At 37.1% G+C, this 27,424-nt stretch overlaps 2 protein-coding genes across 2 annotated transcripts; both read right to left on the bottom strand.

The window, feature by feature from the left end:
- Positions 1 to 618: 618 nt before the first annotated feature.
- LOC121301001 (transmembrane protein 184B-like) lies at positions 619 to 18,856 on the bottom strand. The gene is made up of 9 exons (XM_041230060.1): positions 18,310 to 18,856; positions 17,166 to 17,414; positions 12,034 to 12,199; positions 9,433 to 9,523; positions 8,729 to 8,804; positions 7,518 to 7,609; positions 7,116 to 7,285; positions 6,557 to 6,754; positions 619 to 2,101 (listed from the first exon to the last, which is right to left on the bottom strand). The coding sequence occupies exons 1-9, from the start codon at positions 18,325 to 18,327 to the stop codon at positions 1,857 to 1,859; spliced, it is 1,305 nt and encodes a 434-aa protein (XP_041085994.1). The 5' UTR covers positions 18,328 to 18,856; the 3' UTR covers positions 619 to 1,856.
- A 1,495-nt stretch (positions 18,857 to 20,351) lies between these two features.
- LOC121300613 (proteasome assembly chaperone 3-like) lies at positions 20,352 to 22,278 on the bottom strand. Its single transcript, XM_041229224.1, has 2 exons — positions 22,063 to 22,278; positions 20,352 to 20,632 (listed from the first exon to the last, which is right to left on the bottom strand). Exons 1-2 carry the CDS (start codon positions 22,276 to 22,278, stop codon positions 20,480 to 20,482), a joined length of 369 nt encoding a protein of 122 aa, XP_041085158.1. The 3' UTR covers positions 20,352 to 20,479.
- Between the last annotated feature and the right edge of the window lie 5,146 nt (positions 22,279 to 27,424).

Raw genomic sequence — 27,424 nt, 5'->3', positions numbered from 1 at the left:
GATATTAACTGCACTCTTGGTGTACATACAGAATATCACAGTTTTCCATGCTCGACAGACAAACAGAAGTAATTTACTGCTGTGACTGGTTTTGTACTTTTCAATAAAGCATTTTCTCATGAAGACGACTCTGGTGGAACATTAATTAAAAAAGGTTTCTAATATTAACTGTCATTATTCTGAGTGACTCTTATTGCAATTACTAATTAAAAGGTGACAGTGAAAAAAAACAACATTTAAAATATGCTTTTCTACTGTAAAACCAATTTGGAACTATACAAACATAAACTCTGCATGTTTTCGTTTAAATTAAATGTAGACCATGAATACAGCAAGCAATTATAGATTTGAAATAAAGAAACAATGGGACTTTACAACATAACTGAACACACAAAAATAACACTTGGAGCCAAATAAGTTATCAGTAAAAAAAAAAAAACTCAGTAATGCTTGCTATATATATATATATATATATATATATATATATATATATATATATATATATATATATATATATATATATATATATATATATATATATATATATATATATATATATATATATAGCAATACACACGAATGATTAAAATGAAAAACAACTTTTTCATACCAGTGTTTAATTTAATGTACAGTACATGGGAAGAATGTTTAATTCCAACAGCAATAAAATAAAGTGTTATTTATATAGTTTTTGAACATACAGACCAGGTATAGTACTGGGATATTAAATACTAAATTACCAGGAATGGAAGCTGAAGTGGTGAATACAGACCCCAAACATTAAAACTGTGGGAACCTGTGTGTACTGTTTACTGTCTTAACATATGCCAAAAGAAAGTAGCATTTACAAGTCATGAAAGCACAGAAGATCGAAAGCAGAAAAACAATGGACATTTATTATTTAACAATCAGCTTTCAAACAAGTATTGTGATGCTTTTGTGCAAAAAATGATTGCCAATAAAGAACATGTAAACATACAACAAAAATATAATACCATCCTTCACAAAACAAGTGCTTCAAACTTTGTGGCGCTTTTTGGCAATAATGGTCCATTTTGATAAAACCATTTTTAAAAGAAATTTTGTGAACAGGGCCCAATGAGTTTTCTTTTTGGATTAATGTGTCTATAGGATTGTCAAAAAAAAAAAAAAAAAAAAAAAAAAAAAAAAATAATAATAATAATAATAATAATAATTAATCATTGAAGCTTCAGTTTGTTAAATTGAAAATAATTATTTAGCTAACACTAAAACAGCAAACTAACATTCTTAAAGATAAAACATACATGGTGGTACAGAGTTTCATACTCTGCACTCTATTTAAAAATAAAAGCAAAAAATGATGTTTTATTTGTAATGTTTTCAAAAGCTAGCCCCTTCTATCTTCGGAGCCTGTCAGATATATTGTCTGTGAAAGAACAGGGGCATGGGGTTCAGAGTGTTTTAACGGCCAGTCTAACAACTTCAATAGAGCTGCCAGTCATATCCAACAGTGGGTGAAACAGACAGCCTCTCTGGTTACAATACAGCTTTGCTATCTATGATTTATGATATTGATGAAGTGCTTCTCAAAACTGACATGAATCTAATACAAGGTAACTTCTGTGGTTTTGAGAGTCACTCACCCATATAACAAGGAACATCAATGTTCCAGCAACACTGTTCAGCATGTAAACTGGAAATATATATATTCCACTGTATCTTGTCTAAATAAAAAAGGAAGCAGCCTTATTTCTATTTTAAGTTGTTTCAGGTTTTTGCATTTTTTTTGTTTGTTTTTTGTTTGGAATGTGTACATCCTTTGGATAAAGCATCAATTGGTGAAACTCACCCAGTAAAATAACACTCCAAAGTGTCTACTGTTCATCATCTGAGGTGATCAGCACGAGTTTGTCGTTTTTCTTTGGCCGTTTGGTCTTGTGCCCATTTCGGTGCTGCCCAGGCCTCCCATTCTGGCTGGTGGCCGTCACGTCCTGGGTGGATTGCTGGGTGTACTGTTGATAGGCGGGGGAGAAGTTGTGAATGGCATCCTGAACCATATCATTGGGGTTCATCGTCTCCTTCAACCCACTAGAGATGTTCTGCATTGGGGCGTTGTTACCTGAAAAGAAAAATAGCAAAACAACAAAATCAATGATAACGGTTCCCCACTCGCTTAGTGGATGAATAATGTGTGGTTCAGCAATATTTTTATTTAAGAGGATTGGAAAAAAACCCTTTTTCTTTTATTGGCTAGGTGTACAAAGTAAAAGTGAAAAGCAGAGAGGTGGGGAAAGAAATGAAAAAAATTAATAAAAGGATAGCAGACTGTAAAGCATGGATAAATAAATGATTAAATGGAACTGGATGGAAGAATACTGACCCAAAATTAAGAAATACACAGATACAACAATGGGAGTGCTGGACAATAAGCAAGATGAACTGCAGGAGACAGTATGGCCTTGTGGTTTTAAATGTCAGCCACTGACTTGCAGTGATTTAATGATTTGTCTGTCCATCTGTTAATCTCCTTCTATTGTAAAATTAATATTTATACACAAGTCCAATGTTAACCTTTTCAACAGTAAACTAACAAAGATTATCCTACAATAATGTTTTTAATAGTTTCAGTATCCCCAAATAATATGATGTTATCCAAGACACATTTACCTGTCTATTTCCTAGACTTGACAAAACACATCTAGTGTTGTCATTCTGTTCTCCGGAAACATTGTTGTGCAGTATCATGACGATTCTTTACTATTTTTACCTGTGTTCTGAAAGACTGCTCTGTGGTATTCCACTGGATGTCGTGAAGCATGTACACATGTATATTCCCCTCTGTACATATTGGACAAGCATACATTTATTGCAGGTGAAGCTTGCAACACCATTATTTTTATGTAAATTGAAACCATGTGTCAAGTATAAGGTCTTCAATTCCCCACAGGTCAATGAAATGGGACACTGGTCTTAGCCCCCATTCCACTTGAAAATCCTTATTTACCCTTAACTTGGGGCAGGAAATACTGAAGTAGTAACTAAATGTCTTTCACCATTGTATAGGTGCATTAGGGAAAGAGAGGAACAAGTAAGGTAATGTGTGGAAATCCGAATATGACAGCCAGGAACAAAAGCAAACATTATTTGTCTGATACACTTGTGTTAGAGATAGTGATAGAAATATAATGCAGGACATTGCAATACACAAAGTGTTTCCTTCAGTTAGAGAACAAATTCAGGATGGTGAAGTCTGTTCAGGGGAAAAGAAAAAACACAAATCTGTCATACACACTTTTAAGGTTTTATTTTGTGTTCTTAAATTGCATTAATTCACAGATGCAGCTTACTGGCTATTGTCGCAAAAATGCCATACCGTTCCTCTCTCCAACAGATCACAATTTAGGAACTTATTTAACAGCCTCCAGAGTCTCTATACAGGACTAATTACCATCAGATACAGAATCCTAACTGACAACAGCTTTATCAATCATTTTGAAATACTACTGCATACATACATCGATGATATCAATATAACCGATTATCGTTCCAACACTAGTATAGATTATGGAGTGGAGGTAAGTGTGTCAGTGTCTGCACCTACTATCCCTCTTTCAGCAGAATGTAAATACCACTGTTTCTTTCCTCGCAGTACAAATAATTGACCGCCACCTGCAAATGCAGTGTACATTCCAGTTTACAGGGATGGCCAAAGCATTAAAATGAGAAGAAACCTTTCCAGCAGTAGACGAAAGAAAAAAAAAGTGTTTTATCAGAGCATGGTTTGCCAATTGCCAAAGTGGACCATCTGATGGAGGTAATTCATAAAACCTCCGCAGACTGTAGTTCCATATCGAATTTCAGCTGTCGACGCATAAAGACTTCAGCACTTATTAAACATGCCCTCTGGCCGGCTGCAGGAAGACCTCTAGTTAATGCTCTTATGCACTCAGCCGTTCTTTGTTGATGGATGAAAGCAGGGGTAGAGGCGACAAGAAAGCTGCAGCATTGCTTATGAGATTTTTTTTCTCTTTTTAGTGTAAATGCAATGCTATTTGAAGGACAGACATTGTTTGCTTGGAAAAGGTTTGGTTCTACTGCTATGGCCAAATGTTCTGTACTATAGAATTAACACATTTTGCTTCATAAAGTCAGAAAACCTGCTGAATAATGTTACGTTAACATATTGAATTGCATATCGCTATTTAGTTTTCCATATATTTAACTAAAAACTGACAAATATGTGACATTTCAAAATTTTACATGAAATACTTTCACTACTATTACGGCTTCCGGTAGACAGATATCATTTTGTAGTTTCTTTGATTACATGATGACAAAGATCTAAATTATGTTCATATATATATATATTTTTTCACCTAGGTGCTGCAAAACCTTTAGCTTAGCTGTAGGTCCTGACTCAGGTAATGCACCAGTGCAGATAAGATTAAATTGTTAAATCTCCTTTAGGTTACTTCAAGAGAAACTTTACTTATATCCCTAAAGGTCAGAAATGCTACAAAGTTCAACACTTAGTTAAATAGGCTGCCAAATGCCCTTTGCCATAGCTCAATTGCTTTAAACTAGATCTGTATTACAACTTGTCAAGAAGTGCCAAGAGGCATCAGAAGCAAAGGCCTCCAAAACTACAGAATCCTGCAGAGATCTGACATTTAAAAGCACATTAAGGATCATTAAGGCGATCGTTTTGACTTCGCAGAAAACAGCAGGAACTTTACAGAATGACAAATGATCATAAAGTTGTTTTAATATAAACAATTGCTTTGCTTCACAGCACTTCCATTTTTTGACAAAGATGAAGTTCTTTGTTTTTTTTTTTTTTTTTTTTTTAATATTTACACACTAGAGCCATAGAGATGCAATATCTCAATTCAAGCAAACTATTTCTGTTGACAGGGTGAATTGTGAAGCATCATTTAGAATACAAAAATGTTTGCCAAGCTATATTTCTGCTCAAATTAGAGTCTTGTTACATAGCAGTTTAATCCACTCCATGTTGTACCATGAGCTAAAATTAGCCACAGTAGATGAGCAACAAGCTCCCAGCCCTCAACATATCTGCTTAACAAGAGATACTGCAGATAAGATCTGAATCCCATGGTGGAAAAGCTTCAGACAGAAGACATATTTGCCAGACTGACAGCCAGTGCCACAGCTGAAACTTGCCACTTTGATACAAACACTCAAGCAATTTACTCCTTTTCCGTTAGCAGTAATTCTTGAGGAAACCAAAAACTACATTTTTTTAACTGCTCAACATGGTACCTGACTATGGCAGTTGAATGACTTAATTAAATTGATCAGTACAATATGTAATGTTTGAACAGCTATGAAATATAAGGCTAGGCTGTTTTTTTGTAAAAGGACACCAACAGAACTAGAGCGGTCAATCCATTCAACGCTGCAGCTCAGTTATATCTTCTTAAAACAAAGACAACACATTTGTACTGCGTAGCATTAGATACAAAATACAAAGAGATTCATGGCTTTGGATATTTTTAAACCAAGCTTGTTTTCTTCATGGAGAATGTAAGCACACAGGAGCAGACAACACAACAAAACATCAATTTCTGTTTTTCAACATTTCTATCCACCTTTTGGTATCCGATAGGCTGCACAAGCAACAATTGCTTGCATTTATATTAAGCTGGTGAAAATTGCCACAGGTAAAATAAATAAATAAATAAATAAATAAATATAAATAAAAACTACAGCCTGGCATTATATTATGAAATTCTCCCTTCAAACAAGTAAAACACAACAAAATTAAGTTTTCATTTGATGGAGGAACAAGGCAAATATACTAGAGATGTAATAAACAATGTATAATTTTTAAACTACCCACAAAAAAATCCTACAAAAAAAATCTTGTTTACTGCAAGAGTTGTTGGTACATGTGGTTCATTTAGTCCAAGCACTTCACAGAATATCTACATATAAAAAGGTAACATCCTCACAGAAAAAACTAAATTAAAATGTTTTTTTTTTTTTTGTAAACATGGTCACTGTGCAAGGCCACATTTGCTATATTTAAGAATAATATAGCAGCTTTCATTATCTACCTGCTCACTCAAGCGTGACATTTATTATCTTGGAGGTTCAGAGTACGTTAGGAGAATCTGATTTGAATGTATGCCACTATTCAGAAAATAAAAACAATGTAGTATCTAGGGTAGCTGCTGAATGCTCAATGCAATTTAATTGAGCAGCTGCCCTTGGTTGAACAGATCTTCCAACTCAACAAGCCTAACACTAAAAAGCATTCTGCGATACCAGCCCCTCTAGTTTTACAGCCAAACTAAAAACTCACAGCATTAGCATACTAGCTGTGTGGATGGTTTTGCTTTGTAAAACATACAGGTTTGCCTGAACATGAAGATTGCCAAATAAATGTGTAAGGTATGGTAGAAAAGCAAGTTCAGTAGCCAACCCTTTAACTAATTCCATCAGGATAAATAATAGAAGTGCCCCAGCTTCAGTAATGACCATTCTGTAGTGGTTCGTACACACACGCATGCACACAAAGCAGTGGTAAAGAGTATTTTTGAATTCATACCTGATAGTTCATTTTTTTTCTCCTGGTATACATTGTAGGTAAAGGCGTGTCGGAGTGCTATTGCAGCAAAGAACATCTCAATACATGTGATAAAATTCTGCCAGCCTGCAGCCACTGTCCCAGCCCCTACTTTATGGCCGTCGATTAACAATGCTTCAGGGATGACACCACACCTCTCTAGGATAGCAAGCAACATACCTGGGAAAAAAGCAACACAGCAAGTCAGTTAAGATTTTATTTTTTTTCCCCCCAATCATGCTGTCACATCCAAACAGAACTGGTTCACAAACAAAACCAAAATACAACCCCAGTAGCACATTAGCCAAATGCATTCCTAGAAGCGATACACTGCTGTAATACAACAGTAAAAAGAGAAAATGTACATGCATGAGTTGCACAAGTTGTAAAGGACAGTTATTATATGTAGCTCCATTAGAAGCTGTTATATAGGAGATGCATAATGCTTCTTATCTGAACCCTATTTGCTTCCAGCACTTACACTGCAGAATTTTGCAGCTTTCATTTCAATACAGTATTTTTAAAAACGTACAATATTTACCTTGCCAGAAAGAGAGGAAAATCACTGATTTTATGGTCAGGAATTTTAGCACGGGTTTGAAAGGGCGGAGCAGGTCACTGGTAGCGAAGTAGAACAGAAACAGAGAGTAGAGCGACAGGCTCACTGAGAAGTTATAGATGATGCTGATGTAGAGGAAGCCACCGTTAACACTGAGAAAGGAACAAAACAGTTAGCAATGGGCATTATAATAACAAAAAAAAAATATTTGCAAGCACAAAAATTCTTTACAAAGGAGGTCACAGGTAGAGCACTGTCAAACACTGGCTACGAAGAAGCTATAGTATCTGTGGAACTGCATGGCATACAATGCAGAACTCTTGAAATGAGTGAACATTGCAAAGTAACACAAAATAAATTAAAAAAATAAATGTTTCCCCTTACTTAAAGTCTCCATCATGGTATTTCCCAAATGCTTGCAATATGATGGTGATGACAGCCATAATGGGTTTGATAACACAGAACTGAAGGGTTGCCTGAAATTCAGCAAAAGATGAAAAGCAAGACCTTTACCAAATCAAGGTGTGGTGTTCAGTAGGGATATGGCAAAGACAAGGGATACAATTAAGATTTCAAACAGAGGGACAGAACTTAGTCGGCTACTTTGTTTAGCATTGGGCAATCTGTTTAGGAACCAAATGGTAAGTATCCTTCAGCGAATTCTAAATACTAAATACCATCTAAATGCACCAGATTCTTTGTTTAGCAGATTTAAGAATTTCCATACAATGTTTAGCGTTACAAAACATCATTGTTAATTTGCATTTTAAATCATCTATAGTTAAGAATTTAAAAATCATAGATTTTTGAAGTAGCTTTCAAGGTAATATAAAAAAAAGTGTCAGTCATTTTCAAAAATCAGCCGTTTTCTACTTTAATTTTAATTGGGAATATGAGATTAGTTTGAAACACATGACACATACAAAATGCATCTTATCTTGCCTATTTCTCAAGAAGTTATTCATATTCATTCTCTTGACAATTGAGAAAACCCTTCAGAAATAATTTAGATCACAGTAATGCAGCCAATCGTTCCAGAATTTCAATGCTCTCTGCAAAGAATGTCAACAGACAACTCATTATTTCACTGTGAATACACCAATGGGATACAATTAGTTTTACAAAAAAAAAAGAATGAATAGAATAGTAGTTATTAACCCTTACTGTTGCACTGAAAATGTTACTAAAACTAATTAAAAAAAAAAAAAAAACGAACTAACTAACTAACTAACTGTCTGGCTCTGCACAACTACTGTCTCGTTAAGAATGCATTCATTCCCTATATTTACTTTAGGCAACACCTTTAATGAAGTGCCGCCTGTCTGCTATGCTGTACATTTTTCACTGTTAAGAATAAAGCACAACAGATCATTTACAAGACAGTCTCAAGAAACCAGGTTAGCTCTCACAGCACACCTACTTCTATAACTTATAGACAAAATACATAAACTTTCACGTTGGTACAGAAATGACCTTGCAAAGGTTTGTGTGTTGAAGGCGGTACAGATTATAAATCTTTTTTTTTTTTTTTGTTTTAATTTAAGTGGCTGTGGTGTACTTGTGTCAAAAGAACCAAATACAGCATATGTAACAACCTGTTTGCAGAAACGCAGAAATCCAATTGAGTAACTAATTCCTCCCAAACAGCAGGTTCCATATAAACAGCTTGACCTATGGATTAAAAAAAAAAAAAAAAACAGTTTTCAGATTTTCCTTGTTACTCATGATCATACAATTAACTGCAGAACTGTAACACACTGCCCCTTCCTCTGCCAGTAGTGTATAATCTCATTGGCATCTATACATTTACAGCTTGACTATTTGTTTATTTGGTCATAACTTTAGAGAATTACAGATAAAATCCAGATGGGCCTTTGTTTTTTGAAGCTACTTCTCTAGGATAGCTTAAACACCCATTAGCTACATATCACAAAATAAATAATAGAGAATAAAGTGTGGATACTTGGTCATTCTCCACTAATGGGATGCCTCTAAAAGACATGGAAACAAATGGAGCCTTCTAACCAAATTAACAGAAAATGGGCCCGTTTCCCCAAGAACCGACACAGCACGGTGTAGCGACTGTGAAAAAGCTCTCATACTAATTCATCTCTCCCTGTGGGAGTCATTGGCATGGGTTTAGAGAGCTTCACAAAGTGAAAGTCAAAGAATTACATGACAGAAAAAAAAGAATAATGAGATAGAAAGACAGACAGATACAGACAGACGGATATACCGTACAAAATGAAAATATACTGCATCCCACATTTCTAAAATGAAAACAGACAAAATGACTCACTGAATGGGTTTCCCTCTGATTTCCGACATAATCGCACTCTCCCCTCCAAGAAATTCAAAGGACAGACTGAGGAAGTTATAAATTACGAATGCTGTAAATGAAAAGAAATTTGTTCAACATCAAATACCTTTTAGTACATCTGGAGATTCTTGTGAAGACCTAATTTCCATTTAAATCATTGTATAGTAAATATAGCACAAGTGCAGAAAGAAATATTAGAATAAACAAATGTTTGTTTTTTTGCAGATAAAAATATATGAATAGTATGATAAGTATTAGAAAAACATCATTTGTATATATTAAAAGAGTGAAATAAATTGAACCCATTCTAGCATGGTTAATTTGTGGGGCAATGGGTTTAAGTTTATTCACAAGATATCTATTTACTGTAATATCCTGTTTATACACATTATACAATTTTATGCATAGGTTAATTACAATCATCTAAGAATGAACACATTTTACAATATGTATACATTTAAAAAATCCATGCTCATCCAAACACTTAATATTTTCTTCCTGTTAACTTCATCATCATAATAGGCATGTACTGTATGCTGAAGACATCAGATTGTCTACCTGATAATCCTCTGTAATCTCTTGTTATTATTTAAAGTGGATTTAGTTAAATTTCTTTCAGCACAGCTACCAGGAAACACAGAGATAATATCCAAGCAATTCAGTACTATTTCCATTTAATTTGCATTAAAGATGTTACTGGAGAAAGCAGCATATCTCTTTTGACACAACATATCGACAACTACTATACATGACATTTTAGGATTTGGGAGCCAAGCAAATACTATTTAAACTAAAAGTAATTTCATATAACTCTTACTCTGATTACAGACAATATTTAATGCATGATTCGCCAATCTAATTAAAAATGTTGGTAATATTTCCCAAAATTGTGCTCATTGGTCCAGTATCATATAACCACCACAGCACAGCCCTCCGTTACAATAATCAAAAAGAAAACGGGTAAGAGGATTTCCCAATTTGAATCCAAAACCGTGACATGTGGATTCTGTAATTAAAACCTGAATTAAATCTCTACATGTGCAATCTTTGTCCATGGGAGAGGTCTGCATTCATACCTCCTCCACAGACCTTACACTTATCAATTACAATAATTTAAATCAGCACTTAAAATTAAATATACCACATATTTAATGCTGAACAGTAAAGTTAATATATTATTTTATTTTTATGCAATTCTGGGAGATTACTGTTGTCATGACTTACTAAAGTCACCCATGCAGACGTAGCGGTCACAGCTAAAATTACATCTTGCTGAGCTTGTAGACTGAACTTGGGTGGTTCCCACCAGATGACAGCATCATTGCATCAACATATTCAAACTGTAAGCATCACTGGGCCAGCTGTTGGGCAATACCAGACATTAGATCATCACACCCTTTTAATGTGTTAAGTGGTGGCTCCCTTGAACACAAGGCCAATGCAACAGGGTTTACATTATTAGCAAGAAGAAACTGCATCTTTTATCACATATGGCAATAATACCAGTTTTTTAATTTCAAATTCTGCACACTTTGTTACAGTTTTGCTAGCGTATCAGTGTGTACTGCAATTTATATGTTTTTTTTTGTTTTTTTTTTTAATTCAATCTTTGGAAACTGGTTTAATTAAGCCATGCAATGGAATCTGTACATATTTTAGACAAGAAGCTTAAGCCTAGAGATGCACAAGTTACACATGTGGCATGTCATATGACAGGTTATATGATGGGACTTTTAACAAAGGTAATGACTCCTTAGGAAGAGTTACTATGGGCAGCAATGCACAGCACACCCAGCTTTCAGTGATTGCAACAATAAAATGACAAGCACAGACCAGGCTAACTGGTTTCCTCGCCCTCTCTACATTCCTTACTTGATAAACAAAAAAAAAAATTGTTAATTCTGGTATTCAGTAGTCGCTTAGTTGAATGTCTGGTTTCTCATAATGGCCAACATATAAATCGACAAAAATGTAGCAATATGCCAGGTTTATATAAACGTGTTTCCCCCAATAACACAGCCTTCAACAGCTCAGCCAGTCGGTAATGTGAAAAGCAGGTCAGTGAGATCCATATATAGATGCAGTATGTGTGACACAGTGACGTAAAATGTCCAAGCGATAGCCTTTGTTAACTAATCCAATTCAGGGTAGTTAAAAATAGGTTAACATGACTGGTATTTACAAGCATGCAACAGCCACTTTTATCAATGTATTGAAAATGTGTGCCAGTACTATATATTCACAAATCACATTTCACAATATATTCACAAATCACATTTCACAAAGATATTACCCCATGTAATGCTGATGTTAGAAAGCTTCAAAAAAGTAACCATCCAAGTCTTACTCCACCTTTTAGTTATCCCTTGCTTTTCCAAAAATAAATACTGCAAACTTTGCATAGTTTGTAAAAATGGAAAATTATTTTCCTCTTCAACAGATTAAACATGTAAATGCATACATACCAATAACTTCATATTTGTTTTTACTATTCATATTTTGAATCCTTTCTTCACAATTATTGTTTCATACATGTTTGTGGGCCACAGTTTTATATGTTCCAATAAGATCGACATTTACCTTCGTAGCAGTCCCGTACCGAGTCGAAATAAACATAGTACTGATCGTTGCTGATAAAAAGAAGGCTGAGCCAGGAGTCAAAGGCATAAATTGGGACAATAAAGAGAATTCTAATGATGTAGCGCTGCTCGTTCGGAATGCTGTAATACCGTAGATGCATGTAGATCTGTAAAATAAATGGGAAACAATACCGGTCAGTCAACCATGATCTGAAAATCAATTTAAAAAATCTTAATTAAAGATAAAGATTAATATTTTTTTTTTTTTAAATTAAGAGTCTTAAAATAGAAGAGGGTGTTGTAAATATATTTGTTTTTATTTTTTAATTACACAAACCCATTGTTTCCAGTGAGGTGTTTTGTCAGAAGTAATTACAAGTGAATACAATTTAAAAATTCATCTAGTAATAACCATAAAAAAGTGATCCTGAAACTCTCCTGTGGTGTGATCATCAAATCATGCAAAAGCGGATGATCTTGAGCTAGACTGCAAGTTTCATCACTTCTATGAAGGGGTCTTGATATTAAATAGAGAATGGAAATGGGATGAGACACCTTATTTTACACCTGCTGAATTCATATTTCCAAAGTGTCCATTTGTAGTAAAGGATGACATATCCTTGCACTCATTTACTCGTCAGCACCATACCTTTCACCCTTCAAACAGAGTGATTAAATGCCCATTACAGCCAGTTCACTTGTAAGCCGCAGGACTGCTACCAGCAGAGACTGCACGGAAAGCGGTAAATGGAGGCCGCTCATACAGTACAGATCTGCTAACGTTTTTCAACTCTACCCTGCTTATGATGAATAGGCATGCATACTTAAAACCTATCCACATGGAAATCCCAATAGGATCACTTCTGAAAGCGATGCTGCTGATGCTTGCAATGAAGGTACATGCATTTGGTTTAACGATGAGCTAAATCCGACACAGTGGAGAGGGTTAACTAGCAAGTGAGGCTGATACTGCACAGCAACAAGTACTAGCCTCTATCAAACCCATCAGTGAAGAAAGACACATTGCTACTTGAGCATGCTCTTGATTCAAAAACCCATTACAGTACTAGATGAGAAGCGAACAGGACAGGGGGAAAGGGGTCATTATGCTAGAGCCCGCATATTCAGCCACTAACCCAATTCCATTCAGACACATCTACATTTTAGGCTCACTTGTCCTTTCAGCTTGATTTTTTGAGTGCATTAACTTTACACCCTCAGCAGTCAATGCTTCAGCATCCTTGAATAAGTTTCTACTGTACAAATATCATTGTACTTCGTGGAGCGCTGATGGAAATTCTCTTAAAATTAGTTCTGTTTCAAATTTCTTGCCAGCCCCATTCACTTAGACTCGACTTAATCAAATCTCTTTGGATAGCATTTTGGATAAAATTACCTTTTTAGAAGCACTGACTTGGGTGCACATGAATACAATTAACTTTGATTATAAACAGAGTTCATGAACTTTACTCAGTTTTTCCACCTGCAGAGTAACAAAAGCCACAAAGTTATCTAAGCAAGAAAACCCAACAGACATCAGCATTCTAAAAAATATAGAAAGACTTAATCGTACAAGCTCTACATTTAACGAAGGACAGAAGCCTCAGAGTGACAGAAGTAATAAAATTGGTCAAAACAGCTACATCGAGTGGTTGTGTGTAGGAGAGGTCATCGACTGTCTAGTAATATTATCCAAGATGGTCGAGTTCCACCATACCATCAAAAATAGAAAAACTAATAATGAATGAATCAATAAAAAAAAAACCCACTTCATTCTATTTTCATGAGTATAGCTAAAAAAAAAAAAAAAAAAATAAAAAAAAAAAGAGCAGGTACTAAACATAATTACATATATACCTATCGAAAGCATGCTGACAGGGAAGAGCCCAGTGACAGATATGAGATGATTGTCATTCGTTAACGAGTCCTCCATATCCTTAAGCTTTTGCCCCGAGATGAAACTGTGGTTTGCAGTGCATATACTGAAGACCAAAGCTCCTCGGGATACTCGGTCCGGAGCGCCGACACCTTGGCTTGAATGCTGGTAAGGAGCTCCCTAATCAAAGCCAGAGCCAAATCATCATTCGGGGTCGCCATGTTGTCAGTAGCTGATAGGGCCTTGTAACAGGGGAGACCTGGACTGGACTTCTGACGTATGTACGATACTGCAAGAAGAGGGCAGCAGCCCCGGGGAATCCGCCTGCTAGTGAAGACAGTGACACAGAGAGCTGGGGAAGAGGGTGTGTGGGCTTTCCCTCTCTCCGAGTGGCTGGGATGCGGGCTTTGGGGGGTTGCTGGGCTAGAAATGAATGCTCTGTTGCTTCCTCAGATCTGCCCCTTTAGACCAGACCAAGTCTTCAGAAACATGGCTAGTCCTGTCCCGTGGACGAACAGAAAACGAAAACAAAAATTCAGCGAGAAGATACAAACGAGACAGAGAGAGAGAGACAGAGAGAGAACCAGGACTCCTTGGGCAGACCCCGATAGTGTGCCAGGTAGCTGAGGAAACAGCAGAGTAGGATGGAGACCCGAGCAACGGCTCGGGTGACACTGCCGGGTGCAGCAGCTTTTATTTGTAGTTTGTTTACCGTGTTTTATTTTAATTTTTTTCTTTTGCATTTGGTTTTGATTATTCTTTTGAGCACCTGCGAGTACGCCCGCACCTGTACTGTTTACCGCTCATGGTATTCCTGTGGTCCTGTTTACCATAGTTGGTAAGCAGGCCATGGACAACAGCGCTTTCTGCAGGCTAAAAATAAAATAACAAAAGAAAGAAACTGAATAAAACTGGGCCCCTGTGTGGTGTTCCAATTACACTTCTCCACCTCTGTGTCAGTGAATTCCCAACCCTTCCACAGGCCCTGTCAAACTTGGTGGTTGATTCTTTCAGATTACGTTTCCCTCTACTTTTGGACATACTTCAAGTAAGCCAGGACTGTATACTGAAGGTCAGTTAGTTGGAAAGCCATGGTAGTTTTGTAAAAACTGGGTTGCTAGTAAAAAAAATGAAATACATTTGCAGAGCAGTTTATACACGAGTCCTACTCCTTGCCCATGCACACATCTCTGTCACAAGATCGACAATCAAACAATGTCAATGAATATAGTCAAATCTACAATGACAGACATTTACATTACCTTAGCTGGAAACACATACTTAGAGATAGCAGAATGAAGACAAAATAGACCACCAACATCTAAATGTAGATCTAAAAATGCAAGTATATGCAGATATATAGATAGACAGATAGATAGATAGATAGATAGATAGATATATAGATAGATAGATAGATAGATAGACAGACCGTTTGCTTTGGCAGTGTTCTCGCAGTGTTTCAAATAAACATTCTGGACTTTTCTGCAACTTTTCTTGTTTGTGTGCAGTGTGGATATTAAGGCGTCACCACACTCCAGTGCACCTGTGTATTTGCTTAACCTGGAGCAGCTACCCTGGAAACTACTGATACCGAGAACCATTCAATCAGTAACTGACTACGTCATAATGTGAGATGTTATTCTCAAAGTGAGTGTAGATAACAAGTCCTTCCCAACCACACATGCCATACAGAGGAGGATGTATGGAAGAGTTTACTTTTACTTTATTTAAATCTGATTTGCATGATTGACAATCAGAAAATGTACATTCTCTAAGGGATTATTTCCGTGCTAGATGAAAGCCTTCACATATTTTCAAAAGAATGGTGATATACAATATAGTTTTACCTAGGAAGGAAAAATACTACTACAACAGCGACGACTTAATCCATTAAGAAAAAGTGTGCCTTGTGCAAGACTAGCACAACCCAGCATGCACACTGCTATCAAACTGTTCAGTATTCTTGTGATAGACTGCATTTTTACAAGAGGCAACACAGAAGACAAGACTGGCGCTTAAACAAATTCCTTTGCTTGATAACAATGCCTCTGGCTCAGAGGCAAAGCAACCCAAATCCTGTGCCGTGTACAAAAAATAAGGCTACGATTTTATGCAATTGTATCACGAGACAGTTATTTTCCTGTTGACTTTAGAAAATGTTAGTTATCAGAGTCTTGCTTCCATTAAATAGCTTCAATACAGCATCAGTAATTAGGGTTTTACAATGGCAAACAATTATGTTCAGTTTTATTGATCCTATTTTATTTATTTTTTTAATTTGGAATCGCCAATTATTTTTCTAATTTTTCTCCCCAATTTGAAATTCCCAACGTTTTATTTCAAACCAGCCCACCGCTGCCACCTCCGCGTTGACTCAGGAGAGACGAAGACTGACACACGTGTTCTCCAAAATGTGCGGCGTCAGCCGTCCGCTTGTTTTCAATCTGCAGGCCTGCCATGCAGCCACTCAGAGATACAGCGTCTGAGGACCACAGAGCTCTGGGCAACTTACAGGCAGGCCCGCAGGGGTCACTGGTGCATGGTGAGCCTTAAACACCTTGGCCAACCTCCCCCACCCGGGCGGCGCTCAGCCAATTGAGCGTCGCCACCTGGGAGCTCTTATTCACGGTCGGCAGTGGAATAGACTGGACTCAAACCAGCGACCTCCAGGCTATAGGGCGCAGCTATAGGGCGGAACTAGGGAGCTCCCTACATCTTATTTCTTACACCAGCTGTCACATGGCACTGTCAGATAACAGGTTGAACAAACTACAGTATAACATTAGAGAATTCACAGGCTACAAATAAAAGCCTGTGTTTTATGAACAGTAGGTCAGTATGACATGCACCAAGATGCTGTGAACCGAACCGACCTCCCCTCCCCCCCGAAAATATTGAACACATTCTGGATCACTATATTGTGTTACAAAAATCAAAATACATTTAAAAAAATATAAAATCGGCAAAGAATAGTTGAATGGGTTATGTTTTTTTACAAAACCGACTGGTCTGAGCTATGTTTATTAAATTATATCAATTTTATACTTCACCGCACAATATAGTAGGACAAGGGGGCATTTTGCGGATCTCTTAGCTTCACGTCGGACATGGACAAACGTGGGAAAAAAAAAAAAAACCCCAAAAAACCAAAGAAAAGATTAACTGTAACTTCAAAACGTTCAATCATAACTTCAAGGTAAAACTATAAGAAACTAAATCATAATACAGTTGTTTGTCGTCCCCTTCCTCCCTCTTACCTGGTGACAGGTGAGCAGCAGTGCTGACCACACAAAGACTCCAGACAGCCCTTGAGCCGCCGCTGTGTTCAGAAAGAGCCGATCCCCACTGACTGAGGCGTTTCCGGACCGTAACAACGTTGCATTGCTAAGGTCTGTATAATTTGAAAAAGGGGGTGACAGTGGAGAGCTTACATCACTTAAAACTTTTGCAGCTGATGAATTCGCAATCAAGGTGCTTGTTAACATTTTCTCACCAGTACTGTTTATCTGTGGGGAAAAAAATAAGAGTTTATTACTGTTTATATTTAAACATACTACACTATCAAGACTAAGTAGTGTGGCAAGTGACTTTTCCTCTTTACTCTGTTGCTAAAACTACTCTGAATGAAGGCCACCCTTTATCAAAAAGTGCTTTGCATACTTGTATAAATGCAGCATATTGTTGGAATGGACTAACTAACACAAACACACACACACACACACACACACACACACACACACACACACACTATCAAATGCACTGGCTGTATTTCTGAAATGCGCACAAACTTTGCAAGTCATAATACAGATAAAACATTCAATAGAGTGAATACATTTTTATCAGGTATATCTGGGGTCGGTGTTTTACTAAGGTGCAAGGAACATTGCAGTTAATAAGAAATAGACACAAAAATGGCTACAAGAGATTTATTCACCCAAGAAAAATTCTGAAGAGGACATATTGTCCCACAGTAATTTCTTAATATTTAACTCTAACTTCAAAGGTTTAACCCAACGCACCATACTGGCTGGCCATTGGGCGCTTGCTAAATAACATACCTAAGCTCTCTATATTTGAAAGTAAGATTTATAAAGTAAATTCAGAGCCAGAATGCAAATTAAGGCACATTTTTACTTCAGGTTTAAAACTGATCGGTTACTATAGTACAGTACAAGCACGCGCTTGACAGGGTGGAGGAGGAGTCCGACTACACAGACACACCTGGCCCTTAATAATACACATCTTATTATCAGGGCATTTATTTAGCCTAAATTATTTACATTTATTGTATACTTTCATATTTTGTTTTCCCTATGTATCACCGAGCTGTTTCAAACTTAATATTTTAACTCTCTAATATTTTTATTAAGAAAAAAAAATGTCTGTACTGTTAAAACTTACCGTTAATTGTACTGACATTACCAGATTCACTGGCAAAACATAGCTTGCTTAACTTAAGCGTAACTGAATCCCGAAAAAACAGTATGTCGATATGTCTCTTTGTAATTTCACTTGGTCAGAATTCCTCTGGGAAAGTCCAAACTAAAACTCTAACATCATATAACAATGTATCATCACATGCTACATGTCAAACGTTTAAAATAAAACAAACAAAAAAAAAAAAACCCAAAAAACCAAAAAACAACTTTTGACTTAAACCCAAACTTCCAGGCTTACAAAGATTGAAACGGGTGCCATTTGTCTGTTAAATGGCTTCTTCCTACGAGTCGCTGTCACTTCTTTTGTGTTTATTGGTTCAAAAGCCTTCTTTGCCAAGAATGCAGAAACAACCCGGCAAAATTAAAGTCCTGTGGGTGAAACGTGTGCTTGTTTTTATTTTTTCTTCTCAACAGCTCTTCACACAGTCACTCCTAATCCTTCTTGCTTTACCTGTGTTACAAATAAACTGACATAGGCGCAACTAGAAAACACCCTAATCATGTGACATTAACTATAAAGCCTTTGACACGTGACACAACCACACTACGTCACGTGTCACAGGTATTATGTTACCTTAGCCCAAATAAAAAAGCAAAAGCCATCAAACTTCGTGAGTGAGTTTATATATATATATATATATATATATATATATATATATATATATATATATATATATATATATATATATATATATATATTCCAGTCAAAATAATTTAGGGTCTATTAACATCAGATGTTGTGTAATAGCAATGCATTTATGCATTTAGCGATCAATAATACTATGACTATGCTTTGCCATGCCATGCAAGAAACCAACACGTCAACCTTCCCTAAAATGTTAAGATTTTATTTTAGTCGAAGCAAGCAGTGTTTTATCACAGTACAAATTGTTTAATCTTACACAAATTCTTGTCGGGGTCAAATTTCATCAGCTTACGTTGTATTGATGCCAGTTACGTATTACCAATACTTTTCAATATGTCTGTCTATATTAATGTCGGAATTTAATGTACACGTTTTTGATCATATGGTGAGGCAAAAGTTATTATAAAACGTTCCTCTTAACATTCAGCAGTGAAGCAGCAATGACATCGGTACATAATAACCTTTGGACATGGGATAAGATTGATTTTAGCTATTACAAAGGTCTCTGAATTTACCAGTATCAAATATGGGTATTATGTCCTGCTTCAGTTCATCAAAAGGAAAATGATTATCCATGCTGGCTCCAGTGATAAGATCAAGGGGACATGGATTATATATAGCCAGCAGTTTACATAGTCCTTTTATTATCCAGAAATGTTTTTTTGCCAGTATTATTCTTTAGAAAATAAAATGCAGAACACAATAAACTACATTATGCTGTTGTGGAGTTCAAAATTAATTCAATTTGCTGGTTCTACTTTTGTGATGTCATGAAATACAAAAGGTCACGACAAGCATACAGAAATATAGAAATCTCTTCTGGATAAACGTTTGCACTATTACATTCATCAAATGCTTTACAGATATTAATATGCATGTCTATAAAATAATACACCCACATCTCCATACATTCAGGGCGCTTTGCCCTAACAAATACTGTATTTCATATGCAACACGTTTCAAGACTACAAGAACATTAGGAACAAAAATATATTTGAAAAATCAGTTACACAATCAAGTTATGAAGTGAACACAGCCAAACCAAGAGTCAATGGGTTCATAAAAGTCTCTTTATTGTGTACATTTTTATGGCACCAAGTAATAAATCTGTAAATATAAAAATTTTAAAAAGCCAAATTAAACCACAGAGAAGTTTTTAATTAATAAAAAAGTATTGCTGTTTTACTCACTACAGGCTACTGGGTTAGTTCATTTTAATTGCGGACCAGCAACATAGTAGTGTAACATGTAGTTATATCACTATATTTACAAACAGGATTTTAAGTCTATTGGCAGATGCTTTGGCACCTAAAATATGTCACATGTGATAATTCATCTTCAAGTTTATGCAAGTTTGTTTGCACAGAGCAGCAGAAGTGCCTAAATTTAGGCTTGTCAGCAATGTCGACAGTTTCACTTCTGTCTTCTGGCTAATTGGTTCCTTGAATCCCAGAGTCTTTTGTGTCACGTCCTACTTGATGTCTTGTTACCAGACTTGGCAGCTTTTGATCATCTCTTTCATGGCCTTTATGCCTCCAATGTTGATCTCTTTGAGGGCCGATGCCAGCAGGACTGGTCTATTCCTTGCTGCTAGAGAGATAAGAGTCACCAGATTTTTAGCATAAACATGTGTCAGAGCCTTTGAATAAAGTATCACATGCATCAGGTTAAAACAACAGCATAGGACTATAAAACTGGAATAGAATATTATGTAACAGTATGGGCACATGAGAACATTAATGATCCTTTATCTTTATAGGTGGAATGAGAACAAGCAAAGTTAATAAAACTAAGAAATACAAACAAACACACAGGCTTAGCACAGCCTGAATGTCTTAAGCCAGAAGACTCGTCAAATCGTGTAAGCAGTGGTACCAAAATTGCAGTGAAAACCAAGTTTTACTGGCTTACTTGCTTATTGGAAGTGTTCCGCGATGTCAGTTTTTATCTTTAAAACAATTTTCTGGGAATTTTTTTTATTTCATATTAAAATAGGGAAACAATCAGTAAAAAAATTGTTTTTAATTGAAACATATGTAAAAATGGGGGGGGGGGGAATCTCAGTATACACACTTTACACATGGAATATGATGCTTAGCAGATCGGTTTTCTGATTAATAATGTCCCTGGCATGTATGATGAGGCAGAATCTGTGCAAGTCGAAGCCACATTTCCCCAAGTTAACTGGTACATTTTGAACATTTGGGCAATCGTTGTGCTGACGGAAATAGTATCTGGTTGAACAAGACACCAGCACAAAACAAGCCAGGTTTATTTGTTTTTAAATCATAAAAAGAAAAGAAAATTGACAGAACTGGGTGGTGTAAGCCATCAGGAGACACGTCAAAAATCACAGTGGACATCTCCATCTATGCACATAACCAACTAAAGCATCACCATTTTCTGTCAAATACTTACGATTAAGATTGTCGGCTTAGGCAATGTTTAACTGATGGACAGACAATATTGTCGCACAAAGTCACCAGCAATACATACCTCTGCTATAAACAGTGGCTGTCCAGCAAAGCACAGCACTCTGACAAATTCCTTACCAGTCATTCTGTGCTTTCTTTTTACTAAAGCGTGTGTAAAAGCCACATAAATGGATTGCTTGTGTCTCTTTGATTGGCCAACATAATCATGTGATAATGTGTTTGTGAAGTGACAGAGAATCACGTTTGAACGATATTCGTCCTCTGACGTCTAAATAATAAGACACACAAATCGGGTATTAATCAGTAAAAACTGACATCCTGTTTAAAAAAAACCCCTGCAATCTCTCTGGAAAATTTAGAATAAACTGGAAACGCTGAACACTACTTATTGGTAACGAAATATGAGGCAAATATAGTTCTACAGAGAAGCTTGTATTATATTGAGTACTTGCCACATGTATGCACTACAAAAACTTTTTAGGATGTTTTAAATAATTTAATATTTGTGTTCCTTATCTTGGAATGCACAGAATGCAAACAGTAATTTATAAATATTTCAGATTGCAGTCAGACTTCATGCAATCTATCCTCATATCAAAAAGGACAACAATAGCAAGGTCAAGTTGCAGCTTACTTCATCTTTCCCTAGCAGCACTTTTGTGGTGAACATGGGTTTGCTGATGTCACTGTATGTCGCATCAGGCAGCAGAGATATTATTGTCCCTATCTTTCCATACTGTGTGAGCACCACAAGGATGTGGTTGCTGAACGCTGTGCAGACAACTTGTGTGAAGATGCCATTGATCGGTGCCTCTTTTTGCCTGGAGTTGATGATGAGTTCAGCTGCCATGGTCAACGCTCAGATCTGTTTTGAAACACAGCACATTAGAAAAGCTATGAGTTAAATTATAACCCAGTACTCATTTGGTTTGATGCAAGCATTTTGCATGGAATTGATGCAAGCACTGAATTGATTCATGCATTCTAAAAGAAATAAATAAGAACAACTCAAGAAGGTAAACAAATCCCAGTTGGTCCACACAGTCCCACTGCAACTATAGTTGTGCTACAGCTGGTCAGTGTCCCTTCTGTTTCATTTGCCTGTCCAGAAATTTTGGTTAAGCAGGATGACACATAATTAAATAGAGCACTGGAACTGGAAAGTTCTCTAGCAGAATGCATTCTGGGTGTGATCGCCACTTCGCTCCTATAGATTTTCTTTGGAATGAGCAAATATTTCAGACAATGCGTTGCTATAGAAACACAATTGCTACTTCTTCCTGGTGTCAAATTACTTGTGGTGTAACAGAATCCCACTCCAATGGTTTAGCTGCAAGGATACAGCAGTTGTATTTGAAATGTCAGCATTTCCTAAATTAATTTGAGAAAAGGGTAACCAGCACAAAACAGGGGGCAAGTGTTTACATATTTTAGCGGGAGCAGTAACAGGGGTACGTTATATACAGGTAGGGACAAACATGTACCTATTAAAAAACTGCAGCGCCCTCTGTCTAATCAGCATCCCTTACCAACTACCGCCAAAACAACAGGACTGTGTAAACCACTGTTGCGCTAAAATGTCTTTCTCCTTCTAGCTAACAAGACCAATTTACAGGACGAAAAGCAAAACGTGCTTACCGTTTCCTTGTTTCTGCACAGTCGAAGGTTGAATTTTGTACACTTGTTTTAAAAGCGAGACAAATTGTAATCTGCAGCATACGTCTCCCTCTATCTCTGCCAATGTATTTATTATTCACTGTATTATTATTATTTTTTACCACCCGAGTGTAACTCATAACACAAAACTGCTGGTCCTACAGCCTCCAGTTCAGCATGCACGTGTGATGTAAATCCAATAAACATGTGTGTTGTACTGTACTGTACTGTAACTATTTTGTGACAGATGCAAGCAGAATGTCAGGATTGGTTTCTTCTTGGTTTGTTGCTGGGTTATCTGTAAAATTTCCCTGGCAGGATTCCACCATTTTTCTCACCACTGCACAGTGTAAAATCCTAATTGCACCGAAATTGGGAGCGCATCCACACCATCAATATCAACACAGGCAGCCGCGTCAATAATTATTTTGTCGGTAATTAAGCTGCAAGTTGCAAGTACAAGTAGAATAGTAAGCAGGCTCAGTCAAATGCTGCTGACTATAGCATTATCATGGCTGTAATATCTCAGATTGTAACACAGTTTTATTTGCGCGTTCACATTGTGGTTTGTCATTTAGTATCACTAAGATTATTGTTGTGAGTTGTTCTGAGTATTATGACTGTTTATTCGCTATTTCATATGGGTGTGATCACGACGTTAAAGCGTGTGACTATGTAATTTGTTTTATGTTCCTACCCCTACATCTGTGCCTTGAGTGAATAATAATCCTGTTGAATTTCAGAGCATGCTGAGCCTGTAGACTTCTTTTGAGAGGGCAGCTGTTCTCAGAACTGGAGCAAAATAGCATTGGAATCATTGATTGAGTCAATTTCCGCTTGCGGCATATTTAAAACAACAAACCATGTCGGAAATAAAGAACCCACTTGTGCAGTTTCTTTGTTTGCTGTTGTTTTTGTGGGAGATATCGAGATACAGTTGGTCTTTTTAGTTCTGTTTTTGTTCGTCAATCTAACAGGTGCGGACTTTATCACCAATGGCGAGAAAGAGAAAGTACATTCATCAGCTGGACCCTGTTACCTGAGCAAAAGAAATGAACATGATTGTATTTTGGCACATTACCTCTTATAAAGCTAAAGACTTTATTTTGTGACATTTCTAGTTATGCTGTGCTTGAATGTTCAATTTCTTTTTTTTTTTTTTAATTCATAACACGGATGTACATTTGGGAGATGTTATTTTATACCGTGTTGAATTGTTAATACTTGGTTTGCAAAAATGTAGACGGAGCTGTTAGATCCGTTAACAAGACGAACAGATTATTAGCGAACTTGCAAAACTTCGCACAAAAATATATGCGAATCATCTCGTACAAATACATGTTTTCATTAAACTGGATTCTAACGAACTTACAGCTGTACATAAGACGTCATGAGCTTAAAAATGGTTATCGCACAAATTTTCTTGATCTGACCAAAAGAAAGTTCATTGAATTTCTAAACTAGCATATAAACTAGCGAATAAGCAGTAATGCAGAGCATATGCGCACACACGATGCAGGCTGTACCGTGTGGTAGATGACCTTGCCTCATCTACCACGGCTCGGGACGCATAACGTTAGGTTACTTACCGTAACCCTGGTTCCCTGAAAGAGAAGACGACCACCACCTAAACTGGGACCCTTAAGGACCCTTGTCCCTACAGAAGGCAAGGCGGGGTCTACCACATTAATCCAGTAGAACCTGGAGAAAGTATGCAGCGTAGGCCAGCTAGCCGCAGTACAAATATCAGACATCGAGACACCTCTGTAGAGAGCCCAAGATGTAGCCCAACCCTCTAGTGGAGTGTGCCGCTACCCTACCAGGTATGGGCAAGCCAGCAACATCATGCACAGTCGAGACTGAGTCCACAATCCAGTGTGACAGATGCTGCTTAGAGAGGGGCTGTCCTAGGGTCCGTGTCCCGTGACAGACAAAGAGCTGGTCAGATTGACGCAGAGCTCTTGTCCTATGCACGTAACATCTCAATGCCTATACTGGGCGGAGGAAATTCAATCTCTTATCCTCCGTAGAAGCAAACGTAAGGGGATGAAAAGACTCCAGTTCCACAGATTGGTTAATGTGGAAGGCAGCTGACGGTGTCTATTGTGTTTGGCATTAAGCTGAAATGCATTGAACCACGCTTGCAGCAGGCACATGCACAGCAGGCCCAGTTGAATGGCCGAGATAGCTGCGGCCATCAGACCCAGTAGTTTTTGGCACAATCTGAGGGTGACCTGGGATCCCTGTTGAAACAGGGAGAGGCACCCCTGTATAGCAGCAACCCTGTCACCTGACAGGTATGAGCGCATCGTAGTGGAGTCCAGACGGACACCCCGGTACATGGTGCACTGTACTGGTGTAAGCTGACTCTTTTCATCTTTTATGGTGAGACCCAGCCTGACCAGATGCTCCATCACAACTGCCGTGTTGGCCAGTGCTCCCTCTCGTGACTGGGAACAGATCAAACAGTCGTCGAGATTACTTATTTTTATTACTCTGATCCCCTGCAGTCGTAGGGGAGCCAGGATAGCGTCCACACACTTTGAGAACGTACGCGAGAGGAGAGGCCGAATGGCAGCACAGCAAACTCGTACATGCTTCCCTGAAAGGAAAAGTGCAGGTACTTTCTGTGCTCTGGACGAATGGGAACATAAAAGTATGCGTCCTTTAAGTCCATGGGGGTCACTAATCACTGTGTATTCACCAGCAGCACGGTAGCATCGTGAAAGGACATGGAGCTGTGCCTGGACATTGCTTTGTTTATGATTATTTCGGGACTGAAACCCTGTCTTATTTCGCTGAGCAAACTACACATTGGTGTACAGTTGCCAGTGCTGCTATTGAATGGTGCCAACCCACGATACAGATAATAAAATAACTGTTTGCACCATGAATTCTGTCTGTGTGTTATTATTTGAGCACTTCATCACCTCTGCACGTATGCACTACTAACCACTTTGCCACAGGGGTCAATACCCCATGTTCTATTAATGGTCAATAACAAAGACCAAACAAATTTCATGGTATGCTAATCATTATTGCAAAGGTCAATTATAGAGATTTCCTTTATATGCATTAAATTGATCTGCTCAATATGCTGTGTCAGGGAAGCTGTCATCTATTTGACTATCCCTAGATTGCGTTACCAATATAATAATAATAATAATAATAATAATAATAATAATAATAATAATAATAATAATAATAATAATAATAATAATAATGTATTCCTGACTGCCCCTACTTAGTGCTTCGTGCCCTTCCTTAAAGTTCTGGCAGATTAGTGTTGTCAGACAATGTTCATATTCTAGCTGAGAGGACGATGCTACATTACAGCGTGCCTTTGAAGCGAATGGGTTTCAAGTGAAGTCTGATGTGCCCTGAATATCTATAGTCAGAGACTCCAAGGTTATAAGACATTTCTGCTAATTTGTCAACATGTCTGCATATTTTTGTTTTGGTGTGTGGTAGCCTGGAGTCTTTCTTGCTTTAGACCAAAGCAGAAGTCACCTGTATGAAACAGCTAGATATGACAGATGACTTGCAGCACAACTGTTCCCAGCAGTTCATTGTTTGGTGTATTTGTATATTATAAAAATGCACCATCTACACCCTTAATGACATCATATGCATACATCATTGGATGCAAAGTATACATGCAATTTTGATTCAACACTTTATGTTTTGCTTCTCATGTTTCATTGAGGGTTATTGAAACACCTTCAGAATAGAATCAGTACGATAAATACATGCAGTCACTTTCCTACATTGGATTATATAGCTGAATCACCTGTTCCGGGTCGAAATACCAAGATACTTACACGACACCTTAATTTACCACATGTTACAAAACTAACAAGATCAGTTGCAATTTGGTAAAGTGGATTGTTCTTTGATTATTACATATTTGAAGAGATTTGTGCAGCATTATGAAATTGTTATGTTTTATTTATTAACTGCTACTTTACTAAAAGTGAACCAGTAAACATGCCTGTTTATCCCCAAAGATTAAAGACAGATACAGACACATATGGCGTGTATTCTTCAGGCTAGATTATAAGTCTTTTTTCCCTTCAGATATATCAGTGCAACTGTAACACATAATGCTATCAATTTCTTGTGAGTAAATTAATGTTCATGGCACAGTAGAAGCTCAATTTCTCATTTTGTTGGTACTTGTATTTAATTGTTTCCATTGTATTGTTGTTTAGCTCTGTGCTGTAATAATATGTCATGGGGCCCTAGTGATTTTTTTTTTAAAGGGCTAAAATGCTGCAGAGGTGGTCAGCTTTATTTGTATTGTGTATTAACCTTTTTACAGTGACAGTTCTTCTGAACAA

This window comes from Polyodon spathula, chromosome 26 (assembly GCF_017654505.1).
Source record: "Polyodon spathula isolate WHYD16114869_AA chromosome 26, ASM1765450v1, whole genome shotgun sequence".
NCBI classification, from domain to species: domain Eukaryota; kingdom Metazoa; phylum Chordata; class Actinopteri; order Acipenseriformes; family Polyodontidae; genus Polyodon; species Polyodon spathula.
Note: the sequence above shows the minus strand (reverse complement) of the source record. Positions and strands in the feature narration are given on the sequence as shown.